The sequence below is a fragment of the Penicillium canescens genome (assembly GCF_028828765.1).
Source record: "Penicillium canescens strain IBT 15451 chromosome Unknown utg000004l_segment0_segment0, whole genome shotgun sequence".
Taxonomy (NCBI): Eukaryota; Fungi; Ascomycota; class Eurotiomycetes; order Eurotiales; family Aspergillaceae; genus Penicillium; species Penicillium canescens.
The window spans coordinates 2,170,510-2,195,177 of record NW_026703966.1 but is presented as its reverse complement, the minus strand read 5'-3'; the positions used below and the strand labels follow the sequence as shown (position 1 = coordinate 2,195,177).

At 48.5% G+C, this 24,668-nt stretch overlaps 11 protein-coding genes across 11 annotated transcripts; 5 read left to right on the top strand and 6 right to left on the bottom strand.

Annotated features, from left to right (window-relative positions):
• Positions 1 to 63: 63 nt before the first annotated feature.
• N7446_006192 (bZIP transcription factor) lies at positions 64 to 1,267 on the bottom strand (the record flags this gene model as incomplete). The annotated part of the gene is made up of 2 exons (XM_058514940.1): positions 64 to 1,167; positions 1,223 to 1,267. 2 exons carry the CDS (start codon positions 1,265 to 1,267, stop codon positions 64 to 66), a joined length of 1,149 nt encoding a protein of 382 aa, XP_058372118.1.
• Positions 1,268 to 1,568: 301 nt separating this feature from the next.
• On the bottom strand, positions 1,569 to 2,615 carry N7446_006191 (sterol desaturase family protein; the record flags this gene model as incomplete). Its single annotated transcript, XM_058514939.1, has 2 exons — positions 1,569 to 1,879; positions 2,018 to 2,615. The coding sequence occupies 2 exons, from the start codon at positions 2,613 to 2,615 to the stop codon at positions 1,569 to 1,571; spliced, it is 909 nt and encodes a 302-aa protein (XP_058372117.1).
• Positions 2,616 to 3,728: 1,113 nt separating this feature from the next.
• cyn1 (putative cyanate hydratase) lies at positions 3,729 to 4,333 on the top strand (the record flags this gene model as incomplete). Its single annotated transcript, XM_058514938.1, has 3 exons — positions 3,729 to 3,749; positions 3,821 to 4,260; positions 4,312 to 4,333. The coding sequence occupies 3 exons, from the start codon at positions 3,729 to 3,731 to the stop codon at positions 4,331 to 4,333; spliced, it is 483 nt and encodes a 160-aa protein (XP_058372116.1).
• Positions 4,334 to 5,048: 715 nt separating this feature from the next.
• On the top strand, positions 5,049 to 6,755 carry N7446_006189 (putative C2H2 finger domain protein; the record flags this gene model as incomplete). The annotated part of the gene is made up of 3 exons (XM_058514937.1): positions 5,049 to 5,300; positions 5,396 to 6,354; positions 6,470 to 6,755. The coding sequence occupies 3 exons, from the start codon at positions 5,049 to 5,051 to the stop codon at positions 6,753 to 6,755; spliced, it is 1,497 nt and encodes a 498-aa protein (XP_058372115.1).
• A 750-nt stretch (positions 6,756 to 7,505) lies between these two features.
• On the bottom strand, positions 7,506 to 7,886 carry N7446_006188 (uncharacterized protein; the record flags this gene model as incomplete). The annotated part of the gene is made up of 3 exons (XM_058514936.1): positions 7,506 to 7,551; positions 7,615 to 7,676; positions 7,737 to 7,886. 3 exons carry the CDS (start codon positions 7,884 to 7,886, stop codon positions 7,506 to 7,508), a joined length of 258 nt encoding a protein of 85 aa, XP_058372114.1.
• A 773-nt stretch (positions 7,887 to 8,659) lies between these two features.
• N7446_006187 (uncharacterized protein) lies at positions 8,660 to 9,295 on the top strand (the record flags this gene model as incomplete). The annotated part of the gene is made up of 1 exon (XM_058514935.1): positions 8,660 to 9,295. One exon carries the CDS (start codon positions 8,660 to 8,662, stop codon positions 9,293 to 9,295), a length of 636 nt encoding a protein of 211 aa, XP_058372113.1.
• Positions 9,296 to 10,472: 1,177 nt separating this feature from the next.
• On the bottom strand, positions 10,473 to 11,910 carry N7446_006186 (uncharacterized protein; the record flags this gene model as incomplete). Its single annotated transcript, XM_058514934.1, has 3 exons — positions 10,473 to 10,544; positions 10,621 to 11,349; positions 11,488 to 11,910. 3 exons carry the CDS (start codon positions 11,908 to 11,910, stop codon positions 10,473 to 10,475), a joined length of 1,224 nt encoding a protein of 407 aa, XP_058372112.1.
• Positions 11,911 to 13,735: 1,825 nt separating this feature from the next.
• Positions 13,736 to 14,744, bottom strand: N7446_006185 (uncharacterized protein; the record flags this gene model as incomplete). Its single annotated transcript, XM_058514933.1, has 4 exons — positions 13,736 to 14,208; positions 14,302 to 14,308; positions 14,370 to 14,531; positions 14,664 to 14,744. 4 exons carry the CDS (start codon positions 14,742 to 14,744, stop codon positions 13,736 to 13,738), a joined length of 723 nt encoding a protein of 240 aa, XP_058372111.1.
• A 329-nt stretch (positions 14,745 to 15,073) lies between these two features.
• N7446_006184 (DNA-directed DNA polymerase delta POL3) lies at positions 15,074 to 18,493 on the bottom strand (the record flags this gene model as incomplete). The annotated part of the gene is made up of 3 exons (XM_058514932.1): positions 15,074 to 15,818; positions 15,873 to 18,055; positions 18,110 to 18,493. 3 exons carry the CDS (start codon positions 18,491 to 18,493, stop codon positions 15,074 to 15,076), a joined length of 3,312 nt encoding a protein of 1,103 aa, XP_058372110.1.
• An 863-nt stretch (positions 18,494 to 19,356) lies between these two features.
• N7446_006183 (putative protein kinase) lies at positions 19,357 to 21,693 on the top strand (the record flags this gene model as incomplete). Its single annotated transcript, XM_058514931.1, has 1 exon — positions 19,357 to 21,693. The coding sequence occupies one exon, from the start codon at positions 19,357 to 19,359 to the stop codon at positions 21,691 to 21,693; it is 2,337 nt and encodes a 778-aa protein (XP_058372109.1).
• Positions 21,694 to 22,727: 1,034 nt separating this feature from the next.
• Positions 22,728 to 23,510, top strand: N7446_006182 (uncharacterized protein; the record flags this gene model as incomplete). Its single annotated transcript, XM_058514930.1, has 2 exons — positions 22,728 to 23,124; positions 23,242 to 23,510. The coding sequence occupies 2 exons, from the start codon at positions 22,728 to 22,730 to the stop codon at positions 23,508 to 23,510; spliced, it is 666 nt and encodes a 221-aa protein (XP_058372108.1).
• Positions 23,511 to 24,668: the final 1,158 nt, after the last annotated feature.

Genomic DNA, 24,668 nt, shown 5'->3' with positions numbered 1-24,668 from the left:
CCTGTCGGACTCATCGTGGGAGTATTGATCCATCTCACATTTTGGGATACTACTCTCTCGACATCAGATCGGCGAAAGCCAGCCACGCAGCCCAGCCCGACTGGGAGTCGGCTTAGTACTAGTAGAATTAATAAGTATTATCAAAAGGAAAGCAAGTCCAGATGAAAACATACTGTTGATCAACTTGTACTCATCAATAACCTTCATCGTACCGGGTACTGATCCATTCAAAGCCAAAGTTCCAGTCTCCTCAATCGACGATATTGACGATAGCAGCGAGGGGTATTCACCCAATCCAATCCCTTCACTGATCAAGTACCCCTCAATATCATGAACATCAAACCAGTCTTCATCAGAATGAACATGGATCATGCCGTTCGTTCCCCGAAAGAGCTCCAACCTGCTCGGCAACGCGTCATGCACTGGTGATGGGAAATGCGTCCCCGCACCACCGAGGCTGATGAAAGGAAACCTAGTATCGAGGATAGGATTACAAATGTGCAGACTCACAACGCGCTCGAAATACGCTCGGATGTGCGCCCTTGGCATGGTTTGTAACGATAACCCGAACTCGGGCCATATGTCTTCGTCTTTATATTCAAGGTTTGACAGGAAGCGATAGCCACTTTCTGCAACAGCTCTGAAGAGTCGCTGGGTGAAGGGCGTAGTGGCATACTGAATCGTGGGGGCGTCAGTAACGGGAGGAGAGAATGATCTGGGGAGTAAGGCATCCGATGGATCATCTTGCAATAGAGTGTTTGCAGATGGGATCATTGCTGATGATGAGTTTAGAAAGCAATCCCAGAAGTTGGTCTGTGATGGGGGCTGAGGGTTGGCCGGTGTCTCTGATACGTATTGGCCCAGGTTGGCATCTTTGATCTGAGACAATTCGAGACCCGAGCTGGGTGCTGTATCTTGAAAAGAAATGGCTGCTTTTTTGAACTGGGATACTATCTCGTTCCGGAGTAGTTGGACTGCATGGAAGAGCCGGGGTTGAGACCACTGCGAGGCACTTTGTATGACCTGGTCATCAAATGCGTGTATCGTTTGACTCATAGAAGCAAATGCATTTTCTAATTGCTCGACGCGGGCTTTCAATGACGATAGTTGTGATTGTTGGCGCGATCGATAGGCCCTTTGTGCCTCGCGGACCTGAGCCCGACGCGTCTGCAAATAGTCAGACTAAGCTGTTAATGTGGCAGCTGGGGCCCACTCATATTACATCAGATTGTTTCCGGGGTCGACCTGTCCTTGTTCGAGCAGACATTGTGGTTTGGGGTTTGCAAGTGTACAGAGGCAAGTGTCAGATTCGGAGAAATCGGCAATCCGGTAAACGCGCCAAGACCCAGTTGGCGGTCATTCGACATTCCGCATTTTGCACTAAGTATGGCAGTGTAAATATAGTTTAAATGTAGTTCATGGCTTTATTATGATGAGCTACCTTTTTCTAGCAATAGTCCGCATATTGGATCAAACTTTGACATCAAGTGTCACATTTTTTAAAATATATACACTGTGATCAAACGTTCGGTAACCAAAACAAAACCGCATATAATTCATATAATGCCTTAGAAAATAGACATACTCACAGTATTATCATAGTCGATATTCACCTCCACACTTTCAATCCGAGAACTGCAAGTACCAAATATCCGATCCCAAACGCGTGTCTGCTTGCCATAGTTATGGCTCTTCTTCCACCCCTGACGATGATGCAGATCATGGTCCTCGATCACCATCTCTGCATCAAACATTCTCATCAACCATGTCAGAGGGTTAGGCGGCGAAGCATGGAGACGAAGACCACTATGTCCAGCAAGCTCCGCAAACATAACATAGAGCTGACAAACATGCCATTCGTAGAAACCCATCGGCATACCTATGAGTTTCATAGTGAAATAAGTCATCAATGGGATCCCCGCAATATCGAAGAATTCCTGTTCCGAGTCCGCATAAATGGTAAGAAGTGGGTTCGGGTGTTTCGTCAAATGATGTGTTCGGTGGAATTTCCAGAGACCGTTCACGTCGTGCATGATACGGTGGTACCAGTAGAACCAGAAGTCCAGGATGATGCCGTAGAGACTGACTTCAACCGCAATCCATTTCCAGTCTAATGAAAACGGTGCCTCGTTTGCGTTATAGGTGAGGTATGTTGTCATCAGGGGACGCACGAAGCCCGCCAGCAGGACCGATGTCAAGGTTTTGGAAACCCCTACATCCGGTACGCCATCCCGTTCATGTTTATCTCCATCCAGGAACCCATATTTATGGCCGAGTTCGCGCAGGCTTCGGAGTTCGCGAGTTGTAAATAGCCTTGAGGCATAGTAATAATAGAAGAAAGCGACGATTGGATGGAAGTGACCGCCAGTGATCCAGTTATAGAGCTGGTGAATAAGAAGTGGGATACCGGCATGGACGATGACCCAGCGGTTCAGGGCCCAATCTGAGACGTAGGGTATTTTTTCTTCTTTGGAATGGACGGGCACTTCTCGGTCGAGGTCGACATGGTATACATTTGCGTGGTCAAGGATTTTGTGTGGTATCTTCCATTGTTCTTTGTCCCCCGTGCGCCACGTGGACTTCATTGAGTCTTTCGGATTTCGCATGGTCGTCATAGTCGTAGTCACCTTGTATGTGCTGAGATAGTGTTGTTCGAGAAGTGATGGACCATGCGGCCAGGGCCCATCTTTATCATCATGTCGATCTTCATGGTGGCTTTGCAATTATAGGGCAAATACCGAGGCTCCTTGGGGTCAGTGCATGTGCTCGTCAGGACCATCGAGTGCCGGGAATCTAACCCCATTGTTTCCCCCCAAAAGTTTATCCCACGTATAAAATCGTCAGTTTATGGCATCATAAACTCGGTTGAAAGAGCCTGGCCGAACACTGATTGGTGAGTCGCACTGGTTGCCTATGAGGGTTTAGTCTGGTGGGTCTGTCCTGGCGATCATCGTGCAAGTTTGGGGTTGTGAGCATAAGACAACCAATTGTTAGGAACAAGGATGAACCATAGTTCTGAGTAGACGATGAAGTCGGAGATTTGTACAGTTTCAGCAGCGCCCGAATCAAGGTCATGGGGGTGATACAGTAAGATTTTTTCCCTGATGGTGTGGTGGCGTTTCTTTCGGTTCGGATTTTACAAGTATGTAAGAATTGGGGACTCTTGGGGTTTGAATTTTGACGATTATATAATGTTCATTCAAAAGCAAAATCAAATCCTGGAGTAGATGCCTAGAGGTGTCTCCAACGCATATGTCCAGCCTCTCAAATGCAACGGGTCGCCTGGACCATAGTTCCTAAGGAAGGTCACGGGGTCGCGTCAAAAGGCTAAATCTACGCTTATTTTAAAGTTGATTACATGTACAAGATAACTTTGATAGTATTCATTTGTTAGTTCGATAATACGATGGATGCGATATTAGGGATAGTTACTTGTATTAATTCGGTATCGAATCTGGGCATCTGATAAATTCCACTAGGAAAGGTGCCGTTGTGGAGAATTCATCTAGTTATACTCCGTATGGAGTAGAGCAGATACATCAGAGCACTTCAGGTTTTGAATCAGATAACGCAAGCTACGTTTCTGACAAAGCCAAACTAAATATAGATTGGACCTAAACCGGTTTCCCCGCAGTTGTTATCAGATCACGACCACAGGATCATTGAACCATCAACCAACCCAGCCAGGTCGAAACCCAACTCTGCGCCAGTAATATCTAGAATTAATCATGTCTCTCGCAACCCTAGATGTGAGTACTGCTCTATCTTCTTCAGCCACCCCCTCCCCGCAACCCCGCTGACATCATGGGACGTGAATAAGACCACCCAACATCCCTACCTCCCCGCCGCATCTGCAACGCTCTTCAAAGCAAAGGCAGCCCGAAAGCTTAGCTTCGAGAAGATTGGTGAGCACCTCGGTCGCAATGAAGTAGCCGCCGCTGCTATTTTCTACGGTCAAGCCCGAGCATCACCCGAGGACATCGAGAAATTGGCCGATCTACTCGGGATACCCAAGCAGCCACTGGAAGATCAACTCAGTGGCTTCCCTGATCGGGGCCGCTCTGTTGAGATGCCGCCTAAGGAGCCTCTGATCTACCGCCTCTATGAGATTGTGCAGAATTATGGATATGCCTATAAGGCGGTCCTCAATGAGAAGTTCGGGGATGGTATTATGAGCGCCATTTCTTTTTCCACCAAGGTTGAGAAGGAGACTGATGAGGATGGAAATAACTGGGCTGTTATCACCCTTCGGGGTAAATGGTAAGCCTATCCTGTCTTGATCCTGTTTGGGCGATTATCTAATATGAACAGGTTGCCCTTCTCCCGGTTCTAGATTGAGTTGACTCTGGGAGCTTCGTGGTATTGCATTAAATACTTGGAAGCTAGCACATTAGTATCGGGAGCTAGCCAATTGACAAATCAAGTTCAAATAAATGATATGCGGGTATCAGGAGTCGGTCGCATAAATGTTGATACACAAATGAGAATGACTTCTCTCATCGCCAGGTAAAGGATAAAAATAAGCGACGATAGTAGCAAGCGGCGCGTACAGTTTCTCCGACAAAAAGCATAGGACTTTTACGTCGTATCCACTAGGTTACGTCGCGAACTGCCTACAAAAGATGCGGCGTTGACTTTGTTAATAATGAAGTTCTGTGTCTAGCTATACGATAGCTTACACTTACACTGCATGATAGACGCATACGAAATATATACAGCCACGCTATCTATGCCTTAGTCTTACGAGAACCGATTGCTGGTAGTAGTCCTGTGACTCCCTACACCGAAGAATTCCGAATAAACATGGGATGGTGCTATACAAAGGGAAGAACGATGTACTTATGCTCACTTTTTGATCACTGCTCGCACCGGCACTACCCTTTACCCCAGGCTACCGGCAGCCCGAACTGCTGGGCACCCAGCGATCCCGGACCCATGACAACCGCCCCCGGATTTCGGCTCTACTACGTTAAAGATTTCCTCCTCCACAAATATCTTTCCTCACTCCACATTCCCCGTTTTTCTAAGTGATTTCATTTGCTTACATCATGGCCGAAGAGGCCCCCAAGCCAGTGGCTTGCACCTACTCAAGCTGCAAGCAGATGTTCTGGAATATGGGGGACATGATCACTCACAAAATCACCTACAAACATCACTTCTACTGCCTTCCATGCGATCTGGACTTCCATTCTGAACAAGCGCTCTACCTACATACAACGACGAGCGACAGCCATATTACCTGTATCCACTGTGGTCTTGAATTCCGCAGCCAAGGCGGCCTGGACGTTCATATCAAAAGCGTAAGTCTGATGCAGCTATCAACAGCTATACCTTTACAGTGCTCATCTCTCTGCTGTCCTTTTACTGCTATACAGGTATTAACAGTTCTCCACAGAACCACGAGCAGGTCAAGAAGGTTCCCTGCAACCACTGTGACGCCCCATTCAAGTCAGCTTCTGCTGTCATCATGCACATCGAAAGTGGCAAGTGCCCCGTCGTCAACGAGGGAGGTCAGCGATGTGGTGAAGTCAAGGCCAAGGCTCCCGGTAGAAAGCACATCCTGGACATGGGCCGGGTCACTTCCTCGCCTGAGCCACAGGCTGCCCAATTCTCTGGCTCCAGCGAAGATAATGAGCGGGAAGGTGGCGTCAGACTTGACCTCGCTTCCAACCCGACCCACCACGCTTCTTCAGCTGCTGTCGCCCAGCGCTCCGGACCTTCTCCCTCCTCTGAATTTAGCATTGACAGCTCCCGTGATTCCCCACCCGAGCAGATGCTGGCAGCGAGGCGTTCGCTTGACCTTGAACCTGGCGGCGTATCTCTCTTCCAGCAAATTCCTGTCTATGCCCCGGATTCTTCTCGTGATGGACTTGTCCGCCGCCCTGATCCCAGCGAGTTCAGCGGCCCACTGCCTTTGATGGAGCCTTTCGAATTAGTGATCCCCAGCCCTATCACTGATGGCGCTCTGCCTGTCTACCAGCCAATTCCTGTGTATGCCCCCGATTCTACTCGCGATGGTCGTTTTCCCCACGCTGATCCCAATGAGCAAAGTGGTCCACTGCCCTTGATCCCATCTCTCGAGCAGCCCAGCTTCACAGTCCTTCATCCTGATACTGCTGTCCGAAGCAACCCGTTTCTTTCGACCTCGACCCCCAACGTTGCAGGATTGTCCCAGCATGACATGAACATCCCACGCCCAAGCGTAGTCTCCCACCGCAAGCTCCTGAACGTCGACCCACAGGAGTTCTGGAATCCAGAGAAGGGCCGCTTCTTCTGCAACTGCGGCATTTCCTTCCTGACAGTCCGTGAATTTCACACTCACATCATTGTCGATGATGATGGTACTATCAAAGAGTAAGTTGCCTTCTCCACATTGCATCATACTCACATCCACTCTCCGCCTCCGACCACCACCCAACACCAATGTTTGTTCTACCCGTTCATAAATTGCTAATACTCTCAAACACAGCTGCCCCCGATGCTTCAAAAGATTCAACAGCCTCGCCGCCCTTGTCGCCCACGTCGAAGCGCCCCAGTCAAAGTGCGCCGCCTTCGCTGACGACGACGTTGAGGATGAAATCAACGAGATTACCCGCGGATTTGCTACCTTCAAGAGCCACCCCAATGAGCTCGAAATGGGTGAGGACCTGATCAGCATGGATACCAGCAGCGAGAATTACAAGCCGACTACCGCTGCCCAAACTCAGGAGGACAAGAAGCTGGCTGCTGAGTTGTGGCGGTTGAAGTTTGAGTAGATTACTTCTGCTGGTGTCATCGAATACTGAAACGGAAATTATCGTGGTTGCTTTGGCTTGGTGCAGTTGAAGGATCAGTGCTAATGCTGCAAAGCGTTCAATAAAGAATTATCAGAAATCGCGGCGGAGAACATCGAAATTAATTTTGCCCGTTGGGGTCTGGCTATGGGCTGAAGTGCTAGGGGTTTATGACTCCACGGTGGTATGCTTTGGCTTGCCGGATTTTGCGGGGTCGCAGTTAGGGCTAACTTTTGCGGCTTTGAGAGACTCGGGACTGGAGATGCTCTTTCGTATTTCCATAACTAGTGCTTTTTCTTTCTTTTTCATTTTTTATTTGTCTCGCTCTCTCGCATTCCTTCCTATTTGACAAGAAGAACTAGGTTGAAAAACCTAGATCGAAAATCCAAGAATGACAATGGTAAATGAAAAAAAGACTAAAAGACCGCATTTAGATTTGCTCTAAAGTAAAGGGTATTGTGGAGAACAGAAAAATAAAAGGCAAGACCTGACTCCGTCGTCGCACAGTTCTGGCGCAGCGCAGAAAGCAGCAAAATCATTAAAAACACATTTGAAGCATATGAACCATTCAATCAAAACTCGGCCCCATCTCCGTCCCCAATGATCCACATATCCTTTAATGGCCAATCATCCCCAGAAATATCAGTTTGTCCTGTAAGCGTAGAGAATAATGTCGCAAGTATCAGGAAAGGTTCATCGCAGATCGAGAGCTTAGGGGAGAATACCGCGCATTTAGCAGCAGCCCTCACAGCACTCAAAGCAAAGAAGACCGGCGCAACTAGAGCGGTGTCAGTCCGATATTCAAAACGGCATCAGTCTTAGATAGATGCGAAACACTTACACGCCGCAGCAGATATCGCCAGCGCCACCACCGCGCAGCTTCATCATGTTCTCCTGGGAGTTCTAGCAAGAGTATATCGTTAGCTTGGATCCTCACAGATGCAGGTATCACAGATCACGTACAGGCTGCTCAGTAATCACACGGTCGGTAGAGGGAGCCTCGGGGCTGGTAGGTTGCTGGTTCTGGACGGTAGCGGTAGTAGCGTCCCAGGTTGCCTCGGGGGCAGTGGACTCCTTGGAGGAGAACCAAGAGAAGAGACCGTTGGCGAACATTTTGGGTTTTGGTGAGGGTTTGGGTAGTGAGGAGGGCGGGTGAGGAAGATAGAAGTGGGTGGAATGGAAAGAGAAAACGTGAGTGTACGTGACGGAAATCAAGAAAAGATTTGATGGGGAAATGGGGAACTTTTATAGTTTTCAATTTTCTGTACTATTGCACTACTGTATCAATAAAAGAGGCTGCAAATCAAGAAATGTGGACGGTCCACTTCGGGTATGTCGGAGGGCGTCGTAATGAGGCGTGGAGATGGAACAGGGGCTTCTTGTTATTGGATGTGTTTGTTCCACGGCACTAAGCCCTGCCACGTTGATACATGCCAGAATCAGGCTTCAACTCTATCCTTTGGTTATATTATGTGGCTCTTTTGTTAAACTCCTGGTTGACAAATTGAAGGGGAAAAACCTTAAGCCGCAAAATGGAAGAAGATAGCATTATTGAGAACTATCGAAGTATCGAGATATCGAGTCTCCACTCAGTTGGCTAAGCTTCGGGTAAGCTTTGTGTTATTTATAGCACTGTGGCTCAGCAGGTGGCTAATGCCGGTGCAGAAGAATGGAGTACAATGAGTTATATGCAATCGTCATGTTCTAGAATTCCATATCATATGCAATATGCAAGTGATGCTGGACACAGAACGAGGTCGATCAGTCGACTGTGCCTGTGTCACATGACCTGCACACCTGGCACAACCCGGCCCCCGTGAAATTTGCATTTCCTCAACCTCGGCCTCAAAACGGACCTGGAGATCTCCAACCCCACAATCACAACCATGTCATCTCCGGACCCCTCAGAAATCCAAGCTAAGCGCGAAGCAGACTACAAGCGCTTCAAAAACTACGCCGCCTACGCCTTCCTAATCGGCGCCCCAATCCTAATCGCCCTCCCACCAAGGAAACTAGACCCCCTCACGGTCCTAGTTCTCTGCTCATTCGGTGCATCTGCAAACCACATCGTACAAGATCGCACCGGCCGCAGCATTGTCGACCGCATTGACGCCCGCATTGCCGGTTTCTCAGGCGGCTTCTCCAGCCTGCCTAGTGAGCGCGCGCAAGAAATTCAGGAACGACTGCGCGCGTCCCGCGATGCCCAGATTCGTCAGGCGGAGGCTGAGTTGTTGAAATCGCAGGCCGATGCTAATGCATCTGGCTCTGTTAGCGAGGAGTTGGAGAAGCTTAAGGCCCGGCAGTCGCATGAGAAGGGGGTTGTGCAGCGGGTTTGGATGGGTGGGGAGGCGGAGGGTTGGAAGGAGAAGAGGTTGAGGAAGGAGCAGGAGGCTCTTAGTGAAGGGAAGGGGTATGGTGATTTGATTCAGGAGCATATTTGGGATGTGTGGACTTGGGGTGGGAAGGATAAGGAGAGCGGGAAAGATGCCAAGGAGGAGTTGAAGGTTGAGAAGAAGGATTGAATCGTCTCCCTTGGATTTTGCGCCGCCTTTCAGATACTGTTGATCTGTCTGCTGCTGCGCATTCGTCTTGTACAGCATCGCCCCTCTCCTTTTTTGTATTATACTTGGCTTTGCATTGGGATCTGGCGTTTTCTTGCATTTGATTCCGTTTCCCTGGGGTTTCCTTTTTCGGGCTATGCTAATACTACTGTGAACGAAAAGTGTACTGTTAGTTGCGGGTATGTCAATCCTCCACAGCCAGGTGGTGCTGCTGGCAAGCATGTTTCAGTTACCGCAAGTGCTGTAGGTGCTGCTCGTGTTCCATCTTTTATGCAGTCCCGAGGTCGACTCAGCTGTCTAATGTACGCCGGCCTATTCAGCCGTCCTGATGGATGGAGCCATCTAGGTTAATCCAATGACTTCAATCTACGCAGTAACAGATAGAACACGAGCAGTATCTACAGCACTTATGGCATACAAGTGGTCGATTAAAATACTTGGGTGAACTGGGATGGCTGCGATTGGTATTCCTGCTGGAAATCAGCTGCCTCTAGTCGTATTCTTTTGTCGTTGGCAGCTATTTTAGACCTCCTGGTTGAGCCACAGAGGTGCTATCGGTGCTGTTGATCCTGGATGTACTGCTGCTCTCGTATTGCTACTCGTACAACTGCTGTCCCGGTCAATTGCTATCGACAGCCGAAGCAGTTGTAGATCAAGTCCAAAATCATCCTTGCATCAGAGTTGCCTGATTATTAGATGCAGCATCTCCCCAAAATTACTACGCAGACGCCAAAGGAGACATATCTTTCCACATCATCTTCCAGTCTACAATCTACATTCTACGTATCTACGAACAGAAACACATGTTGAGAATGTGTGACGCATATTGATTTCACAAAGCCCTATAAATAGGATTCCTTGATTCCTCCAATTCATATCAATCAACCAACTGACCAAGAACTACCAACGAGCATGGCCTCGCGATAACTCTCAATCAATCCTTGAAGACATTTCAAAGTTTCCCCTTTTCCCTCCATGGGTTCTCCTCCAAAGTAAAAGAGATTCAAGTTCACATGTATATGCCACAACATTCACAAAGGAACAAAAAATAACCTATACAAAATGGTATCAATACAAAAGTAGATATTTCCAAAGGTTCAAAATATAGAACACAGATGCAGATGCAGACCGAAGGAACTCATGCAGTGCAGTTGTAGTCAAGCAGCACAGAAGGATCCAGTTGTCCAACGAGGATGGTCATTTTGTGCGCCTGAATAAAGTGGTCAGTCAATTTCCATGTGATCTCCACAATCACAGTGATGATAATAACGGGAACGGGAACGTACGATATCTTGGAGGGCCTGAGCGCCTTCAGCGAAGGCTTTGATTCTCTGTCGGGACCGGAATTGATTAGTGAATGTTCGTAGTGAATGTCGCCAGGGTTTTAAAGTAGTGTATTCCTGGAATTCACCTACCGGGCCGGTAATGAGAGGGGGCGCGTCGATCATTTCGATGTCGCTCTGGTAGTAGTCAGTAAACGGTATGGAAGGGTGTCCGAAGAAGGTGGTGAGATTGGAATTGTAGCGGAAGAAGGGGGTTAGGTCTAGACGTACTGGTTCATCAGATGGTGCATCTGTCATTTCGGTGTCGATGCCGATGTCTCGGAATACACGTTGGAATTTTTTGGGCTGTTTGGAATTGTTAGACTTTGTTTGTTTGTATTTGTATTCAGGTTCATCCTCGGATTCTGATTCATCTTCGGACATATCTTCGTCTTCAATGTCGTATTTATCTTCGGACATGTCTCCATCTTCGTCATCGGGGTAAGGATTGGTACTTACTACGTTGTTGAAGTGGGCGTTTTGACGACCGGCCCGTTGATTGTATCCACCTCGATTGAACTTTTGAATGCCTTGGTTGAAGTTGCGGCCTTGATTGAAGTTTGAAGGGCGATCCATATCAACGTCTTGGTGTTGATCCTGAGAAGACAATCGCTGACGGCCTTGGTTGGCCCGTTGATTGTTCCACTGTTGATTTTGGTATTGGTTACCACGGTAAGGACCGTTATTGCGAGACTGATACTTGTTAACATAGGGACTGTGTTTGTGGTGACCACAGTGATATACTTGATTAGTCCGGTTTCCGTTCCTTGCATCCATCTTCTTCAAGTTAGTAACTAGTCTCCGATCAAATGCATGCACAGTGGAACTTACAATGTTTCCAGAACGAACACCGTTGTTTGGCGCGTTATTGCGTTTGTTATTGTAGCCAGTGTTCTGATTCCGATTTTGATAAGGAACTTGATTCCTTTGATTGCCGTTCGACCGGTTATTCCGTTTTTTATTGTAGTCGAAGTTGGTGCCAGGAGCGCCATTGAAGCCGCCAGGAGCAGCAGTGGAGGATCCGCCTAAAGCAGATGAGGCGCCAGGAGCAGCCGAGGAGTCCGACCAGTTGTTGCGTTTTTTTTTGTAGCCGGAGTTGATGCCAGGAGCATCTTGAAAACTGCGAGGAGCAGTGGGAGGATTCGACGCATTCATGCGTTTTTTATTGTGGTCGAAACCATTGCCAGGAGCAATGGGCGTATCTTTCCGACGGAAGACGCTGGTGCCTCTGTTTTTTTGCGAATTGAAGGACATCTTGTCGATACCGTTCCTCAAAACTTGTGTAGTTTTGAGCGTGCCGCTTCCTCTACCGTAAAAAGACGTGCACAAGTCGGACCACTCACTTGTACTTCCAAGAGCCAGATTTCCAACTTCAGAGATTCCCAGCACCAATATTTTTGGATCCACCCGAGTGCTGAGGTCGCTTTTTCACAGTTTGTTTTCTGCTAGTATAACGGGGTCCCAGTTCACACAGTTGTTTCACCTCAAAAGAATGCTGACTCCCTACAAGTCCAACCACTTAAAGACAATCTCCTGATCAGGCACACTTGCACAGGCTCAACAGCTTCAAGGGCGGAAAACAAGATGCTCTTCTTGAGACGGAGGTGGTTTGTCTATAAAGTCTAACGGCGTGGATGAGGAGGCGAGGATGGGTAATGCCGGAGAGGAGTTGCCGATGAAGGCGTCGATGATGTTGTCGAGGTATGTATATATGACAAGCAGGACTTGTATATACTCCAAATGATGATACAAAGTAGACACAAGACAAAGTTAAGATGTTGTGAGATGCTGATTGATGGATGCAAGGAACTGGGAGATGGAGGGAAGATGGAGGGAAGATGGAGGGAAGATGGAGGGAAGATGGAGGGAAGATGGAGGGAAGATGGAAGAAGGGGAAACGGAGAGTGAGTCAAGGATATAGCAGTCTACAAGGGTTCTGTAGCCCTAATTATGTATTCTCAACGTCAAGGTAGTAGTATTGATACTTGGATTCGACTAAAATAGTGTTCAAAGAAGCTTTAGGAAAAGCATCCATCGCCCAGCATGGGAACAAGCCGTTTTATACCGAGTCCTATGTATGCGAGATATAGATGCAAAGCAAACAAAGGGCATTATCGCAAACAAAAAAGTTCTGGAGAACAAAGAAATCCCTGGTCGATCTACTTTCAAGTCTGGTTGAACCAAGAATAGCTTCTGCTCCTGCCGATTTGCCCTGGATTTGAACTCAAAGTGACTTGGTCCCCTGGTAGCTCTTGGTGGAGGACCTGGAGTATAGATCCATGACAACAGGAATAAATAGAACATCTGACTGCGAAGCCTACCAGGTGAACCTTCTCAGGGCAGTTTCCCGAGTCTTTCCGGTGTGAGCCAACCTGCTGCTCTGTGAAAAGGGATAGAAAGCGACGTCAGTATGTTCACATCAATGATCTGGCTGTTGGAGCGTACTGGTGCGTACTGAGCCAGGGCTGATGGGCTCACACGCCGCTAATTACTTTCAGATATAGAAGAAAACAATATATTGCTCGAGTGGCTTTTGTTTAAAATAATTAGGAATTGCCGTATCCTATCAAATAGAGTTAACCAAGGCCTTTCTTTTGACGTAGGCATTCTTTGTCTGTTCTGTGTCAGAGGGTTGATGTCGCTATTCCCAATTAGGAACATAATGTCATTGTGACCACCCATCCTGGGGATGGGAGATACTAGGTATAGACGAGGAGGACAGTGATAAGGGAGTGCGTAGCATGATCAAATATAATTAAGAGCATATTGAAATCATTCTACGCTACAGTTGCCAGATAATTCCGTATTTAGTGCTAGGTACGGAAATGATCGAATAGCGCGGTAGACTGCAAGACCAATAGCCCAGAGGAAAACAATGCAGCATACAGTGTAGTCGATAAGGATAAATATCATTCAGGTTTCAAACTGCTTTGCAGAACAACACAATTGCCATCACTTTTACGCTAAGAATGCAGGATATTATACAGTTAAGGTAGATAGTAGACTAGCAGCCCACCATGCCCATTGAACCCAAGCCATGACCCAGGCCTCCAAAAAAACAGCCAGCTATAAAGGTCAACTACCGTCTCCTCTTCTTCGAATCAGCCTCATCCTCCGCCAAATCACCAGCCCTTTTCCTCTCATTTCCCATCCGAACGCGCTTCTTCTTCGGCCGTGGCACACTAGGCGACGTCGCCTCGTTCGATGCAAGACTCTCTCTCTTTCGCTTATCAGGCTTGGGGTTATCCTTCTTTCGTCGTTGTTCCTCCTTGATCTTCAGTCTGCGCTGGACTTCAGCCGAGATATCCTCCGTCCCGAGTGATGTCGACGTGATGTCTCCCTCGTCTTGCTCGGATGGCTGTGAGACATCGCAGTGTCGTTTCGAGGCGCGTGATTCGTCTATGGATGGGTCGTGGGGTGTTATTTCGGGTTCTGGGTGTGTTGTGTCTTTGTCTCGGGAGCTTCGACGTCTTTTCTTGCGCGTGTTTGCTTCTGTGTCTGTTGGTGGTCTTTGGGGGGTGGATCTTGAGGAGGAGCTAGAGGAGGTGTTTTCTAAATCTCTGTCAACTTCCTATGCTTGTCTGCTTTGGGAAAGTGGGTGTGTTGCGGGGTCAAATCTCTGGTTCGAGGCTGTCGGGGACTCACTGTTCATCTGCAACGAGAATTGTTAGTCGCAAGCTTGAGAAAGCATAGCCATATGGGAATAAACTCACCATGTTCTTTCTGGTCAGCTTCAGCTGGTTCATCGCCTGGATGGTCTTGTTCACCATCGACGTCACTGCTTGGAATGCCTCGCCCTCTGTTGCGGTATGCGCTTTCACCTGCGTCAACATCTCGAGGTGGGAGGAAAGGGCAGCTTCATGGCGAGAGAAAACCTAATCATGCAAGAGAGTCTGGGTCAGCTGCAGCTCTAGCGCGGTCGGAGACGTAGTTCTTGCTCTCTCGAGTCTCGGGGCAGATTTCTCGCGCCGCAACAGCTTGCTCGGAGCACAACAAACAAGACGTACCTCATGCCAAGGGATCGTGCCATTCGCACCATGTGCATCTGGATTGGCGCCATGGGTACTGCTGTTTCCGTCAAAATTCATGGTGGGCTTGGAATTGGAGTTGGAGAAATTGCAGGGATCGGCAGATGAACCTTCTCCGCGCCAAGACACTGGCTTAGATCGCGCCTTGTGAGCTTTAAGTGTACGACATAGAATAGCTCCTTATCGAACTGCTGCCTATGAACAAACAGATAGTCGATTTTAAACTTTTGATTTGGTCTTAACGTGGTATCAATCCAATTATTCATGCATTATGATTCAATCTCATTGTACACAGCTAGTGTAACCCCAACGCCATTCATGCCCATAACCACCCATTTCACCGAAAGGATCAGATATTCCCAAGACAAATCATACAATCAATAACACAGCTACCAGGCACCGGCGTCAAAGTCAAATCGTGACAGGTCACTCTGTGCATCTTCGACATCTTTCTTGGCTTTCATGCGCATGTAGAAGATCGGACAGTCACGAGACGAGCAAATGACCTCACAGTGAAGACTGCCTTGGCAACGCTGGCATTGAGTCCACAGGCGACCGAATCGGACTTCCAGGTCAGACACCTTGGTCAAAGTCTTTGTGTATAGTTCTCCGAGACGTGGACGGCAGTTCACGCAGACAGCACCTTCCATCTCTTCCTTGCTGGAGAGTGGTTTCTTGCATCCCATGCAAGTCTGCGTTTTCTTGGCGAACTTCATCAATCCACCCAGACTTGACGCGGCCTTTGAGATAGACCGGGTGTGCTCGCCAGTAAGTAGCTGGCCAGCCTTCTTTTCTCCAAGGATGGGTTCGAAGATACGACCCAGGGGATTTGCGAGCTGGTTATCGAGGTAATACTTGGTGTCGATGGGAATGTTGTTTTCCAAGACGAAGATGGGGTCTTCTGCTCGTTCGTAGCCCTTAGAATCACTGGCACCCTTGATCATGACGTAGGCTACACGGTCACCCAGTGTTGGTGCAGAACCTGCATCACGCTTGTGCATGCGCTCAGCAAGTTCGACGTGAGCCTGTTTGCCGGCGTAGTCTTCTTTGCGCTTGGACAGCGCCTTGGTGATGACTAGTTTCGACATATCGATCTTGTTTTGGAGAAGATCTGAGATAGTGGCTTTGACATAGCTGTATGGTTCGTTAGCTTCTTGGCCCGAGTGGATAACATGAATCACCACTTACTCTTGAGCGCCATCAATATCTCGATCAATCAAGATCTTGTTCAGCACGGTTTCAATAACGTTCTGAACCATCAAGCAGTTGTCACGTCGCACAGTCTCAATACCCTTGGTATCCATCTTATCATGCTTGTCGGTCCTCGTCCAGTAAAGTCCGGCATATCGCTTCTTGTTGATCAAAAGATAGGGGAAATACACCTTCTCAAACTCAAGCTTGATGGGCTTAATGAACTTGGACGAGACGTACTCGGCAGCTTCCTGGCCAAGCTTCATCGCGTCTTCTAGTTCGGTGACACCGAATTTGACCATGACTGAATCAGTATCACCGTAGATGACTTGAGCATCGTGAGAGTATCCGTTGGCAATGGTGTAGCGTGCTTCCACCTCTTGTTTTGTCTTCTCAATCATCTGACGACCGTAACTTGTCGTACTACTGGCAATTGGCAGACAGGGCAATTTGCCAACTGTGGCACCAGTAAGACCGTAGACACTGTTAGCACTGATTTTCAGAGCCAGCTGACGACCGTTCAATACCGCCTTCTTGAACGAGTCTGTCTCAGTGGCCAACTCCTTCTTCGCGCGCTTTCTTGCGGACAACAATTCCTCAAGAATCTGGGACAAAAGGCCTTTGCGGACTTTTGTTGTGCAGAACATGTCCCCGTTGGGGGTGACGATGTAGTCCTCATCTTTCACAAATTTCATCTTCTCAACACTACTCTTGTTGAGCAAGGTTGTGTAACAGAGGTTGTGTGCTTGAATAATCGAGGGATACAGGGAAGCGAAATCGAGAGTGGCAATTGGAACACCGTAATATCCTCGCTCCGGCTCAATGACGGTGGCACCTTCATAGTCCTGTTCGTCTTGGGGTTTTGAATTGGGGATAACAAGTTGCTGCTCGCGCGCTTTTCGGAAAAGCTGACTGATGAACTTAACTTGCTGTCCTCGGGACAGAAGGAAATTGAAGGGAACACCCGTTACCCTCGCCATTTCTGTATAGTTCACCAGACACATCAACTTGTCCATTAATCGCTGTGGTAGGTATGCATCCTTCAAACAGTAAACTGCCAGACGTCGCCTTGAATCGGGTGTTCCGTTAAAGAGCTCGGTAATCATTGTATGGTGAACGTCCTCCTTTTGCTCTTTCAAGAACTCGTAGGATACGGAATTAAGGGTATAACTTCTCAACTGGTGATCTCTCTGGACCAATTGAAGTAGATCGAGTTGGATTCGGCCATTTGTATTCGTTGCTTTCGTGTCTCGGTTGCCCATCTGCTTACTGGAGAAGTTGGCATCCTTGGCCTCCGTCTTCATCCCCTTCAGTCTGGTCCAGAATGGGAACCCGGTGCACTTCAGGTGTTTGGCACGATCCAGCAGATAGGGGAAATCGAAGTTGGCAATGTTGTATCCGATGATTACGTCGGGGTCCACCTTCTGCACGAAATCAGTCCACGCATCGAGCATCTTTTCCTCCTTTTGGAACTCTAAGATTTGCGTGTTGACGATGAGACTGCACGTATCGAGGACGAAAACGTTTCTGATGAAAGGCTTCGACTCTCCATATCGAGTCACAACGTTAGCGATTTGGATAACCGGGTCTATGTTAGGCTCCGGGAAGATGCCCTTTCGACCGGCACACTCGATATCGAAGGAGAGAATGCGGAGAGGGGCCATTTTCGCCCATTCTCCATTGGGTGCGTGAGCAACCATATCATGATAGTCGACACTGGCCTCAATCTGGCAATTGGACATCCTTGCGGAGCCCTCGGGTATTATGCGGTATTTCCCGGCCATTGCCTCGACCCAAGCCATTCCGGCGAGTCCAGTGTCAATCATGAATCGGAGGAGATATTGAATATTGTCGAATGTGAGGATTCCGTCTGCACCGCTCCACATTCCCTTGTAGTTCATGCTTCCACTACCGGACTCTAGCGCGCTCCGCAATCTAGCGGCATTTCTCGGCTCGGTGACGGTGATTTTGATGTACCAGCTCTTCTGATTCCCCTGGAATCCGTAGATGTTTTCGCGCATTGTGAGCTCAACATCTTGGATGACAGGCATATGCTGTCCCAGCTTTGTCTCCAGGAATCCTTTGTAAGGGATACAGTCATCTTTGGTGAAGCCGACGGGGGCGGCAATGTATAGGTAATGTTGGAATCCAGTGACGTGGAGGCATACAGATTGTCCAATCTATATTCGAATGTTAGTTGCCGGGCAAATCCAGAACAAAGGGAGAGATATTACCTCAGTAACACCGAAAAGCCGAATTGCGGGCTTGCCTGCCAGTGTCGATTCTTCTGCGTCAATCTGTTGGAAACAGATGTTTTGCGTCTTTTGGTCGAATTCACCAAGCGGGGGACGCTCCCATTGTTGGTCCTTCTCGGAGTTGTTTTCTTTGAGATTCCCGATATCCTGGGTCAGCTTCTCCAGCACCTCCTCCTCAAATTGACTCTTCTGCGGTTGATTCGATCCGATCTTTCTCCGAGCAGCCTGTGAAGAAGGCAGTTGCACGGAGCCCTCATTGTCGAGTTTCCTCTTCTTGAGCACGCTGGCAGACTTCGAGAGACCAACATTATTGGTGGCGTCGGCCAGTGCCCGCTTCGAAGATGACATGATAGCTTCGGGCATGGTTGCAACTCACCGCGACTGCAATGAATGACCAAGGTAGGTTGGGGAAAAGTGAGACGGGCAACTAGTGAAAGTCGCGCCGTCTCGCGTTCGACGTGACGTTTACGCGTGGGGTCACGTGCGATAAGAGATAGCTAAATGGGGAAATCGCGAAATTCGGATGAACGTGACTGGCTGGGCGAAAAGCGTCGTTTCACTTATTTCATTTATTGTCTGTATATACTTATATAGTTATACATATGTAGTTACTGTCTAGTAGGTTCTTTGTAAATTATTCCCATATATGTGCTGTGGTGGCCTATTACAATAGTTCTCGTTCCCGCCGGCAGAAACCGATGACTCTTGTCGGCTCCTTCGGCTTGGCAAGTCTTAACATCTTTTTACCTTCCTGACTTCTTTCGATTTTCTCTATAAGAGTACACTGGCTACCATCTCATACAGATACAAAGTGGTGGGCCAAGCACAAGACCCACGCCCTGCGCAAGGCAGTTTGGAATCTCATGGAAGCCTGGGTCAACCCCTCTGGGATCTGTGATATGTTGACATTTGATCCAAAGCCCAACGTGGCATTTTGAAATCTACTCTCTGACATCTCACTCGCTTTTGTTACCTTTTGTCTTGTATCATCTGAGGCTGCTTTGCATTCAAATAAGAGGCTACAAATTAACTGCGGGGCACACGCCCAACCTCTAAAAGCAACGGCAATCGCATTCTCTTTGAAAGCAAGTTGATATTTCTTCAATTTCCAAAGACCTTGTTTGATTTTGCATGAAGACACGTTCGATTTTTTACCTTCATGGCGCTTGCGCAAGCACTGAATTGAACCATACCTCTCCTTCTGTCATCTCGGTCAAACTATCAGCATGTCGATGTTCCGGTCAGCAGCGGAAATGTCTTCATCGGACTCTGAATCTGGCTCTGAAGAAAGTCAACTCCAGGTGTCCGGGTGCTCAACTCCTCGTCACTCCCCGAAAGGTCGGACCGAAAGCCCCCAGAAGGGCAAGTCAACCAACCACGCCTCGAGAGAATCAGAATCTACAGAAGATGTCGGTTCCTCACTTTCATTCGATGACGTTTCCACGCTACCGCCGGATGCACTTGATGTCAACATTGACCGTCACGCAAATGTCATGACAGCTGCCTTATTGGAGTTTTACTGTCAAAGTCGAGCGGCAGATATCTTGAATGCGCAACGAGGCTCAAGACAAGCGTATAGCCGACATAGTCCTGAAGCACACTACCTTGGCAAGCAATTGTACAAATACAAATCGCAATTCTTGTCGTCTCATGGTGTCTTAGCAGACGGCATTGACAAAGAAGAATTGGGGCCAACTCGGCAGAGCTATCGTGATAACCTTGATTTGCTCGGCATCTCTGCCCTCGATGAGATGAAACTCAATGACCCTCATGTACGGTCTCCTACTATTGATGCAGGAGACAATCTCTCGTTGATTACAAAGTCATCAATTCACAGACCCGGCCTTGACGATGCAGAAAGTCCCTCAGCGTTCTGGAGGGATACTGGTGCAAATGCGGGCTTTGGGAGACACCTTCCTTCTACACGCAAAGTTGATTACCTTTCGGCCGATCCGAACGCGGCACCGAATCTCCCTCATCCTTCCATACCTCTCTTTGGCAGTTCGCCTGTTGGGGTCCCGCTATTCAATTCTCCGAACGTCCCTCCATACAACCATCTATCCAGATATTCTGTTGAATTCAGTGAACTTAAGGTGCTGGGACGTGGATCCTTTGGTGAAGTGTACCATGTTACAAATCACATTGACGGGCAAGACTATGCAGTCAAGAAAATCCCACTCAGTCAAAAACGACTAGATCAGTTGCAGTACGGAGGTCAAAACCAACTTGAAGTCATTATGAAAGAAATTCGAACGCTTGCCCGACTCGAGCATACAAACATTGTCCGGTATTATGGCGCATGGGTCGAGCAGGCCCATCATTCACATCCGCCTGCTGCAGAACCTCGTCCGCTACACACAGCATATGAGCGCACGCAAAGCAATCTACCCTCTCCCGATACCCCCAATGAACCAAGTATGGGGATTGTATTTGGTACTTCTGGAAGCTCAAATAACGACTCCCATTCAAGTTCCCTACCCGAAGATCATAGCTTCTCCGAGAGCATTCGGCGCTGGGACAGCCATGCCACTGGCTCTTCCCGTCAGTCAAAGAAGAGCTCGCGAAGGGATATAGACGAGGATGACGATGATATTGAGTCGATTCCTCGCACCTTTGATAATACATCGAGCTACGGGGAAACCGATGACATTTTCACCGATGGGGGTCTCAGTCAAGATCAGTCCAAGCTCCAAGTTCAACCTCGTTACCGACCTGGCCAGCCACCTCCTGCGGTTATTCTCCACATTCAGATGTCGCTCCATCCTATTTCATTGGGCTCGTATCTGAATTCGCAAGCACCTCTGAGATATGATGAGAGTTCACCGCCTCGCCGCCACTGCTTCCATCTTCTGCCTTCCTTAAAACTCATGCTGGACATTGTTTCGGGTGTTGAGTACCTCCACTCGAAGGGCATTGTTCATCGCGACCTGAAACCTGCCAACATCTTCCTGTGTGCACCTGAAAATGGCACGGTAGATATATGCGATACATGCAGTTCTGGGCAGGATTCTCCAGTCCAATTTTGCCGCCCTCGAATCGGAGACTTCGGTCTCGTGGCAGATATTTCTCACCTCAACGAGCCCTCACGCGGCACGGTTACGCCATACCGAGAAGGTCCCAATATCCAAAAGGTCGTTGGCACCGAGTTCTATCGTCCACCGGCCAATGTACCGGGCACAGAGAGCGATCCAAGCTCGCCAGCAGGCTATTTCGACGAATACAGAATCGACGAAAAACTCGATGTCTACGCACTCGGCGTTATTCTTTTCGAGACTCTATACCGCCTGAACACGAAGATGGAGAGACAGTTCGTTCTAAATGACCTCACTCGCGGATCAGGCCAAGATCCGTCTGAGCACACTATCTTCCCGCCAGACTTCACCAACAAAGTTGATCATGGCTCGATGATTTTGGACGATGGAATTTCGGTTGCAGATTCTCTAATGACTTGTATGAAGGGCATGCTAGAACCCCGGTCTCGACAGCGCTGGACCTGTCAACAGGTGAAAGAACACCTGCGGAAAATGAAGAAAGCAGTGCGTCGACTGGAAGCGAATGAATGATGAAAGTGGAGGAATTTAATAGTAACGATATACCCAAATAGTAATACATAACTCCCCTCTATACACATATATACCCGATACTACCTGGCACTCGAGACCTTCTCTTTGGGCTTTAGTGCTTACCTCTTGGGAATTACTACGCGGACCTAAGAATGGTGATGCGGACATAACGCTATCCCAGTTAGGAAAATCGAGTAATTGTATGAAACCACTTATCACAGTCCCTGTTATATAAGACAAACCCTAAGTACTAGCACTATCAATTGAGTGGGCCTAAGACCGAGAGGAAGGGGTGCGGTACTCTGTCCAATCCGTTTTGTATTGCTTAGTCCATAATGATCGAGTCGACCGTAGTACCTAAGATATTCAAGATTCGTCGCCTGAGCTTGCTTTTCCCCGTCCCCCACCCTTCTGACATATCGAGGTCATGGATTTGACAGCCATGTCTCGGTCGAACTCGACACCTCCCGCTCACTGAAACATTCTCCAATGTTCGCCCCAACCCACTTTCTCGGGAAATGTCTCACCGTCTCCCCACCCAAAGCAGCAATCAGCTTACACCAGCCGTGTACTCACAATGATACAGAGAGTGCGCTGCCCGACCCCCGCTACACTCGGGGGGCCTTGAAGTTCTCGAGGATCTGACTCGGCACAACACCGCTATTTTTACACCCTCTTTTTTTTTTAGTTCGTGTTTTTCGAGAAAAAGAGCAAAGCATTCAATGACCCCGCCAAACGGTTACAAGCCGAGGTAGCGTTATGAGCTGAGGTGAGCCCTTTGTCTCTCTTTGGAGCTATCAGAAACCGCCCCACTAATACTGGGCACACGTATGTGGGAGACATGCAGCGAGGGCTTTCCTCGAACTTTGATTGTTCTAGAAAAGACGAATCTGTAGTGAGACCTCTCGCAGTGATATAAAACCCAAGATTGGCCCTGGACCTGGGGTTCTTGAGACCACAGCAGCACCTCTTACAGTATCCACACCCCTGGCAGCTTCTTTCGCTCTGTGCCAGTGAGCTCAAAGACTGCCAAAATGGACTTTCTCCAAGTCATCGCTCTGTTCTCTTTCTTCTTCGCTGCTGTCGGTGCGTTCCCTCAGCAGACTGCCGCAGGTACAACTACCGCGACTCCGGCGACGATCACTAAGGCTGCGTCGCTCAGTTGCTCAGACGGGCAGACAGCTGTCTACACGACAGATTGTACGATGGGAACACCCACGTCGTACTGCGCTAGGCCGGAGCCCCCGATCCAGTGCTCAGAGGGGTACTTCCCCTCGGTTTGGCACCCAGGTCATTGCATCGAGCAGTCGACCTGTTTCCCGCTTGATGCGTCCTGGATCACGACTGAGTGCTCGCATGGCGCGGTTCCTTGGACAACCTCGACCTTGTACGAAGGTACCTTGGCGGGAGGACAGTCGACTATTATCAGTGGTGAGTCCTTCCTTTCTTTTCACTTTCCCTCTTCAATTTGCCCCTTTGTCTCTCTGTCCCACCAAATTACAGCCAGCATGTAGAAAATGAAGCTAACATACGTGGTGACTCCCAAAGCCGTTTCCTGCTCCTGTGCCAAGGACCAATGGTATAGCATGACTATGCTCGCAGGCGCATCAACCGTTGACACTTTCTGCATGCCCTCAAGCTCCTGTCCAGCAGGCATGACAACCTCAGTCTCAGTCAATACATACTGCGCAACAGCGCCGGCAAGCGTATGCTCGGATATTCCGCTGGAAACAAACTACTGCAAGTGCGAGAATGCAGCGCAGACACCCGTATATCCCGACTCTGTTGGAGCGGCTCCAACCGGATGTGAATTCTGATCGAACTTTGTCAAATATTGGTCAAACATATCGACAGGTTCTAGATCTTAAGCTCAGATAGTGTCTTCTTCTCTAAATAAATTGTCTTCTTCTCTTTGGCGCTTCCTTCACAAAGTCGACTTCCGATACTCATTATTTCATGTGCCCTGTTCCACGTGGTTTGTTTAACAACAGTCAAATCTCACCAGGTTTCACAGTTCTGAAGAACGGCAATTGTCTCTTCGCAGAGTCGCCAAATTGCTCTGGTATTAAAACACAGCTTAACCTTGCCTTTATGCTGTTGGCGACACTATTTTCGAATTTAATGCGTGTCTCGTAATCTGAGAATACATAGTTGCACAAGTATGGAGCTAGCGTGTCGCGGGATGTATGTGCTGCTCCTCTTCATTCTCCTCCTTTTCCCTCCTTTTCCCTCCTACATTTCCCAAGGTAGAACAGAACACAAATGCCTCTCCGAATTATTGAAGGCGAGTCACCTGAACCGGTTCCCTGGGGGTCCCTCCCATTAGATATCTATCTTCTATCAGAATGGGAAACACCTTATCCGGACCCCTCACAACCCACCGAGTTCCCCTCAAACCGCCGCCGACGGCTTATACTCTGGTTCCTCGCATTAGGACAGGAGGGCAGAGCAGTATATACCCCCTATCATGATCAATCAATTAAACTTTTCCCTCTCTTCCCCCACAACCCTAAACTAGCCCAATATCAATTCATTAGCCCTACCAAGCCCGCACAGGAACACCACCTATACCCACTGAGGCTCAAATAGCCAAGATCCTCCTCCTAGTACGACCCGAGGCCCTGCGTCCTTACGCTGCATATACCACCTGTCCAGAGGAAGGCCTCTGGCTCCGTCTCTGCTACAAAAAAAGGGAAAGAAGACGCGTATAAATCTATATGGTCCCACAATGAAGAGTAGCCTACGTCGGTCCCGACGGGCTAGTCCTCGACGATGAAGAGATTTTCGGGGGCGGCCTAGACTTAGCAGCCGCGCTAGAACTTTTTCCCGAGCGTGTCACGAATGAGGGTTCTTCTAGATATATCAAGTTGAGGGAGGAGACGTTAAGAGAGATACTAAGTGATTTAGAGGATGATACGGGATCTAGTAAAGGGGACTATTCTAACGAGATTAAGGAGTAGGTGGCAGAGTTTAGA